At 48.7% G+C, this 10,000-nt stretch overlaps 1 protein-coding gene across 1 annotated transcript in view; it reads left to right on the top strand.

Moving 5' to 3' along the window:
* The first annotated feature begins 154 nt into the window (after positions 1-154).
* The window catches only part of LOC123733433 (uncharacterized), a 71,343-nt gene continuing 61,497 nt past the window's right edge, over positions 155-10,000 (top strand). The window contains exons 1-3 of the mRNA XM_082978732.1: positions 155-616; positions 6,322-7,438; positions 7,702-7,826. Of these exons, the coding sequence (XP_082834858.1) occupies positions 310-616; positions 6,322-7,438; positions 7,702-7,826 (1,549 nt within the window). The 5' untranslated portion in view covers positions 155-309. The remainder of the gene's footprint in view (positions 617-6,321; positions 7,439-7,701; positions 7,827-10,000) is intronic.

The raw sequence follows: 10,000 nt of genomic DNA on the forward strand, positions 1-10,000 counted from the left end.
TACAAAACGTTGAGACGATAAAAAGTTGATTTGGCAAGTTATCAGCGTCGGTCTTTTCTCTCCTTCCTGTACAGTAGATATACGTAGATGAAGTTCAGCGGAACATCCGCTTGGTGTGCTGCTGCTGCTGCTGGTTCAACTCAGCCTTGCTTCCTCCAAACCCAGCTTCCTCCAAACCCAGCTTCCTCGGTTGTTTTTAGCATGGGACACCACCACCACCACGGTAATGCTACCAGCTAGAGACATACTTCCCTAAAGACAACTGCTTTTAAAAACATTAACCTAACTCGGAGTAAACACACACCGACAATGCCAAGGAAAAGGAAAAATGGGTATAGCCCAGCGAGAGTACCCGGGTTGTCAAACGATAACAGTAACAACTACTACCGACTACCGGGAGCTGGTGACGGTGCGCCGCCGCCGCCGAGAAGTGAATTGAACACCGGGAGTAACTCTCACCATTACCGTAGTACTAATACGGTCGTTAGAACAAACTCAATAGACATCTCCTCTACTTGTCAGGACAAGGACGAGATAGTGAGGAACATGCAGGAGATGTTTTCTCACCTGGACCCAGAAGTTCTGTACATTGTGTTGGCCGAGTGTGACTTCAAAGGTATAAGGACTCTCTCACTGACAATACTGACAAGTTAAATGTACTTAGTTATAACAAAGTTTACTTAGTTTGATAGATAACTAGATATGAACTAGATATGAACTATGTACCTAACGCGATCGGGTGCGTTGCAATAGCAATGCTGGTTCCTTGACCCGATATCCCGTATTGATCCTATGATTATGTGATCAATGTTACATCAGATATTATGTGATCTCACCTCTCTCTCTCTCTCTGTCTGTCTGTCTGCTCTCTCTCTCTCTCTCTCTCTCTCTCACCCCTGCTCCTCCACTTAGACCTGACACTCAATCTAAACCACTAAATGTTTTTTCTTATTTTCCATAAAGATGAGTGACTACAGTCAAAAGGCCTGGCTAGGATAACAATTTACTTTCCTATCGGATAACTCGGCGGTAGCGTGTACTCTTTCCTATCGGATAACTCGGCGGTAGCGTGTACTCTTTCCTATCGGATAACTCGGCGGTAGCGTGTACTCTTTCCTATCGGATAACTCGGCGGTAGCGTGTATTTCAATGTCACGTGTACTGACTGTGAGATCACGTTGTTACATAATGTCCCGGTGTTATGAGGTCACTACAGGTCAACAGTACATATTGGGACTACAGGTCAACAGTACATATTGGGACTACAGGTCAACAGTACATATTGGGACTACAGTTCAACAGTACATATTGGGACTACAGGTCAACAGTACATATTGGGACTACAGGTCAACAGTACATATTGGGACTACAGGTCAACAGTACATATTGGGACTACAGATCAACAGTACATATTGGGACTACAGGTCAACAGTACATATTGGGACTACAGGTCAACAGTACATATTGGGACTACAGGTCAACAGTACATATTGGGACTACAGGTCAACAGTACATATTGGGACTACAGGTCAACAGTACATATTGGGACTACAGGTCAACAGTACATATTGGGACTACAGTTCAACAGTACATATTGGGACTACAGGTCAACAGTACATATTGGGACTACAGTTCAACAGTACATATTGGGACTACAGGTCAACAGTACATATTGGGACTACAGGTCAACAGTACATATTGGCACTACAGTTCAACAGTACATATTGGGACTACAGGTCAACAGTACATATTGGGACTACAGGTCAACAGTACATATTGGGACTACAGGTCAACAGTACATATTGGGACTACAGGTCAACAGTACATATTGGCACTACAGGTCAACAGTACATATTGGCACTACAGGTCAACAGTACATATTGGGACTACAGGTCAACAGTACATATTGGGACTACAGTTCAACAGTACATATTGGGACTACAGGTCAACAGTACATATTGGGACTACAGTTCAACAGTACATATTGGCACTACAGTTCAACAGTACATATTGGGACTACAGGTCAACAGTACATATTGGGACTACAGGTCAACAGTACATATTGGGACTACAGGTCAACAGTACATATTGGCACTACAGGTCAACAGTACAGTGGGACTACAGGTCAACAGTACATATTGGGACTACAGGTCAACAGTACATATTGGGACTACAGGTCAACAGTACATATTGGGACTACAGGTCAACAGTACATATTGGGACTACAGGTCAACAGTACATATTGGGACTACAGGTCAACAGTACATATTGGGACTACAGGTCAACAGTACATATTGGGACTACAGGTCAACAGTACATATTGGGACTACAGTTCAACAGTACATATTGGGACTACAGGTCAACAGTACATATTGGGACTACAGGTCAACAGTACATATTGGGACTACAGGTCAACAGTACATATTGGGACTACAGGTCAACAGTACATATTGGGACTACAGGTCAACAGTACATATTGGGACTACAGTTCAACAGTACATATTGGGACTACAGTTCAACAGTACATATTGGGACTACAGTTCAACAGTACATATTGGGACTACAGTTCAACAGTACATATTGGGACTACAGTTCAACAGTACATATTGGGACTACAGGTCAACAGTACAGTGGGACTACAGTTCAACAGTACATATTGGCACTACAGTTCAACAGTACATATTGGGACTACAGTTCAACAGTACAGTGGGACTACAGGTCAACAGTACATATTGGGACTACAGGTCAACAGTACATATTGGGACTACAGGACAACAGTACATATTGGGACTACAGGTCAACAGTACATATTGGGACTACAGGTCAACAGTACAGTGGGACTACAGGTCAACAGTACATATTGGGACTACAGGTCAACAGTACATATTGGGACTACAGGTCAACAGTACATATTGGGACTACAGTTCAACAGTACATATTGGGACTACAGGTCAACAGTACATATTGGGACTACAGGTCAACAGTACAGTGGGACTACAGGTCAACAGTACATATTGGGACTACAGGTCAACAGTACAGTGGGACTACAGGTCAACAGTACATATTGGGACTACAGGTCAACAGTACATATTGGCACTACAGTTCAACAGTACATATTGGGACTACAGGTCAACAGTACATATTGGGACTACAGGTCAACAGTACATATTGGGACTACAGGTCAACAGTACATATTGGGACTACAGGTCAACAGTACATATTGGCACTACAGTTCAACAGTACAGTGGGACTACAGTTCAACAGTACATATTGGGACTACAGGTCAACAGTACAGTGTGACTACAGTTCAACAGTACATATTGGGACTACAGTTCAACAGTACATATTGGGACTACAGTTCAACAGTACATATTGGGACTACAGGTCAACAGTACATATTGGGACTACAGGTCAACAGTACATATTGGGACTACAGTTCAACAGTACATATTGGCACTACAGTTCAACAGTACATATTGGGACTACAGTTCAACAGTACATATTGGCACTACAGTTCAACAGTACATATTGGCACTACAGTTCAACAGTACATATTGGGACTACAGGTCAACAGTACATATTGGGACTACAGATCAACAGTACATATTGGGACTACAGATCAACAGTACATATTGGGACTACAGGTCAACAGTACATATTGGGACTACAGTTCAACAGTACATATTGGGACTACAGTTCAACAGTACATATTGGGACTACAGGTCAACAGTACATATTGGGACTACAGGTCAACAGTACATATTGGGACTACAGGTCAACAGTACATATTGGGACTACAGTTCAACAGTACATATTGGGACTACAGTTCAACAGTACATATTGGGACTACAGTTCAACAGTACATATTGGGACTACAGGTCAACAGTACATATTGGCACTACAGTTCAACAGTACATATTGGGACTACAGTTCAACAGTACATATTGGGACTACAGGTCAACAGTACATATTGGGACTACAGGTCAACAGTACATATTGGCACTACAGTTCAACAGTACATATTGGGACTACAGGTCAACAGTACATATTGGGACTACAGGTCAACAGTACATATTGGGACTACAGTTCAACAGTACATATTGGGACTACAGTTCAACAGTACATATTGGGACTACAGGTCAACAGTACATATTGGGACTACAGGTCAACAGTACATATTGGCACTACAGTTCAACAGTACATATTGGGACTACAGGTCAACAGTACATATTGGCACTACAGTTCAACAGTACATATTGGGACTACAGGTCAACAGTACATATTGGCACTACAGGTCAACAGTACATATTGGGACTACAGGTCAACAGTACATATTGGGACTACAGGTCAACAGTACATATTGGGACTACAGTTCAACAGTACATATTGGCACTACAGGTCAACAGTACATATTGGGACTACAGGTCAACAGTACAGTGGGACTACAGTTCAACAGTACATATTGGGACTACAGTTCAACAGTACATATTGGGACTACAGTTCAACAGTACATATTGGGACTACAGGTCAACAGTACATATTGGGACTACAGTTCAACAGTACATATTGGGACTACAGTTCAACAGTACATATTGGGACTACAGTTCAACAGTACATATTGGGACTACAGGTCAACAGTACAGTCGGACTACAGTTCAACAGTACATATTGGGACTACAGTTCAACAGTACATATTGGGACTACAGGTCAACAGTACATATTGGGACTACAGGTCAACAGTACAGTGGGACTACAGTTCAACAGTACATATTGGCACTACAGTTCAACAGTACATATTGGGACTACAGTTCAACAGTACATATTGGGACTACAGTTCAACAGTACATATTGGGACTACAGGTCAACAGTACATATTGGGACTACAGGTCAACAGTACAGTCGGACTACAGTTCAACAGTACATATTGGGACTACAGTTCAACAGTACATATTGGCACTACAGTTCAACAGTACATATTGGGACTACAGGTCAACAGTACAGTCGGACTACAGTTCAACAGTACATATTGGGACTACAGTTCAACAGTACATATTGGCACTACAGTTCAACAGTACATATTGGGACTACAGGTCAACAGTACAGTCGGACTACAGTTCAACAGTACATATTGGGACTACAGTTCAACAGTACATATTGGGACTACAGTTCAACAGTACATATTGGGACTACAGGTCAACAGTACAGTCGGACTACAGTTCAACAGTACATATTGGGACTACAGGTCAACAGTACATATTGGGACTACAGGTCAACAGTACATATTGGGACTACAGTTCAACAGTACATATTGGGACTACAGGTCAACAGTACATATTGGGACTACAGGTCAACAGTACATATTGGGACTACAGGTCAACAGTACATATTGGGACTACAGGTCAACAGTACATATTGGGACTACAGGTCAACAGTACATATTGGGACTACAGGTCAACAGTACATATTGGGACTACAGGTCAACAGTACATATTGGGACTACAGTTCAACAGTACATATTGGGACTACAGGTCAACAGTACATATTGGGACTACAGGTCAACAGTACATATTGGGACTACAGGTCAACAGTACATATTGGGACTACAGGTCAACAGTACATATTGGGACTACAGGTCAACAGTACATATTGGGACTACAGGTCAACAGTACATATTGGGACTACAGGTCAACAGTACATATTGGGACTACAGGTCAACAGTACATATTGGGACTACAGGTCAACAGTACAGTGTTGAACTGTCACCGGAAGTCAGGAACTGTCTACATGGAAGAGCCAAAGTTATATAAACATGTATGAACATCTCACACACTGCTAAAGAGTTCATTTAACCACCTGTTCTCTCTCTCTCTCTCTCTCTCCCCTCCATCTCTCTCTCTCTCTCTCTCTCTCTCTCTCTCTCTCCCTCCATCTCTCTCTCTCTCTCTCTCTCTCTCCCCTCCATCTCTCTCTCTCCCCTCCATCTCTCTCTCTCCCTCTCTCTCTCTCTCCCCTCCATCTCTCTCTCTCTCTCCCCTCCATCTCTCTCTCTCGCCTACCACCCCGTCTCTCTCTCTTTCTCTCTCTCTCCTACCATCTCCCTCCTACCATCTCTCCGACTCTCTCTCCTACCATCTCTCCCCCTCTCTCTCCTACCACCCCTCCTCTCTCTCTCTCTCTCTCTCTCTCTCTCTCTCCCCCTCTCTCTCCTACCATCTCTCCCCCTCTCTCTCTCCTACCATCTCTCCCCCTCTCTCTCTCTCTCTCTCTCTCTCTCCCTCTCTCTCTCTCTCTCTCTCTCTCCTTCCATCTCTCTTCCTCTAGTTGAGAATGCGATGGATTCTCTCCTGGAGCTGTCTGTTGCAGCTGAACGTGTTGGCCCCCTCCCTCCCCTCCTCTCTGGGTTTGAGCTCGCCGCAGCTCTCCTCACGCCCCAACACGACCCCTCTAAACCAGACCTTCACCCCCACCCTCCTACAGGGGAGACCGCTGTCCCCCTCTCCCCTCCTCTCCGCAGCGAAAATGACCGGGACCTGATCACTGACTTGACAGAAGAGTTTGATGTTCTGATCGACCGTGAGCTGGAGACTCTTACCATACAGCAGGAAGCTGGAGAGAAGAGCCACGGTGATCTTCACTCCACCTCCTCTTCCTCGTCCGTCTCTTCCCGCTCCTTCCTCGTTCAGCCCCCGGGCGCCCAGCAGCAAGCCCTGCCACAGCTGCACCAGTCCAGCCCAAGAGCCTCAGCCCCCAAGAGGGGGCCCCCAGGGGACCAGCCATTCCCCGACAGGGTGTTCTCACCTGGGCAGGCTAGTGGACCTCACTCCCCTGTCTCTGGCCTGAGCCTCAGCTTCTCTGGAGGAGCACTGGGTTACCAGCAGCAGAAATCATTACTGGACTTCAGCCATCTGATTTCATCGCCAGCCGAGACGGACAGAACTAAACCCAACCTGCCTTTGGACCTGGGGGCCTCCGATCGCCGCTCTGCATTCCAGGCGTACAGGAAACTGGACCAGTTCACTGTTTCTCCAGAGGGCGGGCGGACCGTACCACCAGGCGGCATAGTAACGGGGGCGAGGACAAAGACGAGCGTCTCAGGAGAGGAAGAGCGACTCAACGACTCGTCGTTCTGGAATGCTCAGGCGCCGGCGTTTCAACCGCATTTCTACGGAAATCGGGCAACGGCGCCGTCGTTCATCGTCCCCGTGGCGATAAGCCCTTCCAGCTGGCGCACCCGAGCCACGCCCGCCTCACACTGGTTGGCCCAGGGCCCTGTCCGTCAAGCCCCTGCTGGCCCCAGGTCTTGGACAGGGGGTGTGTTTGCGGCCGCTGGCCCCAGAGCACCCCTCCTCTCTGGGCAACATGGTAGGCTCCGGCTGGAGGGGCGTGTCCTAGTGCTGCTACGGGGAGCTCCTGGGTCGGGCAAGTCCACTCTGGCCCGGTAAGGGGGGGTGTGTGTGTGTGTGTGTGTGTGTGTGTGTGTGTGTGTGTGTGTGTGTGTGTGTGTGTGTGTGTTGGGTGGGTGGGTGTGTGTGTGTGTGTGTGTTTACAATAATGATAACCGCACACACCAATAAGTGTGTGTGTGTGTTATCCTTGTGTGTGTGTGTGTGTGGTGTGTGTGTGTGTGTGTGTGTGTGTGTGTGTGTGTGTGTGTGTGTGTGTGTGTGTGTGTGTGTGTGTTGTGTGGTGTGGTGTGTGTAGGGCCATGCTGGAGCAGAACCCTCATGGGCTGGTGTTGAGCACCGACGATTATTTCTGTCGCCATGGGGACTATCGCTACGACCCCTCTGCTTTAGGGGAGGCCCACGAATGGAACCACGCTAGAGGTATACACCCTAACCCCTACACCCTAACCCCTACACCCTAACCCCTACACCCTAACCCCTACACCCTAACCCCTACACCCTAACCCCTACACCCTAACCCCTACACCCTAACCCCTACACCCTAACCCCTACACCCTAACCCCTACACCCTAACCCCTACACCCTAACCCCTACACCCTAACCCCTACACCCTAACCCCTACACCCTAACCCCTACACCCTAACCCCTACACCCTAACCCCTACACCCTAACCCCTACACCCTAACCCCTACACCCTAACCCCTACACCCTAACCCCTACACCCTAACCCCTACACCCTGACCCCTACACCCTAACCCCTACACCCTAACCCCTACACCCTAACCCCTACACCCTAACCCCTACACCCTAACCCCTACACCCTAACCCCTACACCCTAACCCCTACACCCTAACCCCTACACCCTAACCCCTACACCCTAACCCCTACACCCTAACCCCTACACCCTAACCCCTACACCCTAACCCCTACACCCTAACCCCTACACCCTGACCCCTACACCCTAACCCCTACACCCTAACCCCTACACCCTAACCCCTACACCCTAACCCCTACACCCTAACCCCTACACCCTAACCCCTACACCCTAACCCCTACACCCTAACCCCTACACCCTAACCCCTACACCCTAACCCCTACACCCTAACCCCTACACCCTAACCCCTACACCCTAACCCCTACACCCTAACCCCTACACCCTAACCCCTACACCCTAACCCCTACACCCTAACCCCTACACCCTAACCCCTACACCCTAACCCCTACACCCTAACCCCTACACCCTAACCCCTACACCCTAACCCCTACACCCTAACCCCTACACCCTAACCCCTACACCCTAACCCCTACACCCTAACCCCTACACCCTAACCCCTACACCCTAACCCCTACACCCTAACCCCTACACCCTAACCCCTACACCCTAACCCCTACACCCTAACCCCTACACCCTAACCCCTACACCCTAACCCCTACACCCTAACCCCTACACCCTAACCCCTACACCCTAACCCCTACACCCTAACCCCTACACCCTAACCCCTACACCCTAACCCCTACACCCTAACCCCTACACCCTAACCCCTACACCCTAACCCCTACACCCTAACCCCTACACCCTAACCCCCTACACCCTAACCCCTACACCCTAACCCCTACACCCTAACCCCTACACCCTAACCCCTACACCCTAACCCCTACACCCTAACCCCTACACCCTAACCCTACCCCTACACCCTAACCCCTACACCCTAACCCCTACACCCTAACCCCTACACCCTAACCCCTACACCCTAACCCCTACACCCTAACCCCTACACCCTAACCCCTACACCCTAACCCCTACACCCTAACCCCTACACCCTAACTAACCCTAACCCCTACACCCTAACCCCTACACCCTAACCCCTACACCCTAACCCCTACACCCTAACCCCTACACCCTAACCCCTACACCCTAACCCCTACACCCTAACCCCTACACCCTAACCCCTACACCCTAACCCCTACACCCTAACCCCTACACCCTAACCCCTACACCCTAACCCCTACACCCTAACCCCTACACCCTAACCCCTACACCCTAACCCCTACACCCTAACCCCTACACCCTAACCCCTACACCCTAACCCCTACACCCTGACCCCTACACCCTAACCCCTACACCCTAACCCCTACACCCTAACCCCTACACCCTAACCCCTACACCCTAACCCCTACACCCTAACCCCTACACCCTAACCCCTACACCCTAACCCCTACACCCCTAACCCCTACACCCTAACCCCTACACCCTAACCCCTACACCCTAACCCCTACACCCTAACCCCTACACCCTAACCCCTACACCCTAACCCCTACACCCTAACCCCTACACCCTAACCCCCTACACCCTAACCCCTACACCCTAACCCCTACACCCTAACCCCTACACCCTAACCCCTACACCCTAACCCCTACACCCTAACCCCTACACCCTAACCCCTACACCCTAACCCCTACACCCTAACCCCTACACCCTAACCCCTACACCCTAACCCCTACACCCTAACCCCTACACCCTAACCCCTACACCCTAACCCCTACACCCTAACCCCTACACCCTAACCCCTACACCCTAACCCCTACACCCTAAC

Source organism: Salmo salar, chromosome 08, assembly GCF_965601325.2.
Source record: "Salmo salar chromosome 08, fSalSal1, whole genome shotgun sequence".
NCBI classification, from domain to species: domain Eukaryota; kingdom Metazoa; phylum Chordata; class Actinopteri; order Salmoniformes; family Salmonidae; genus Salmo; species Salmo salar.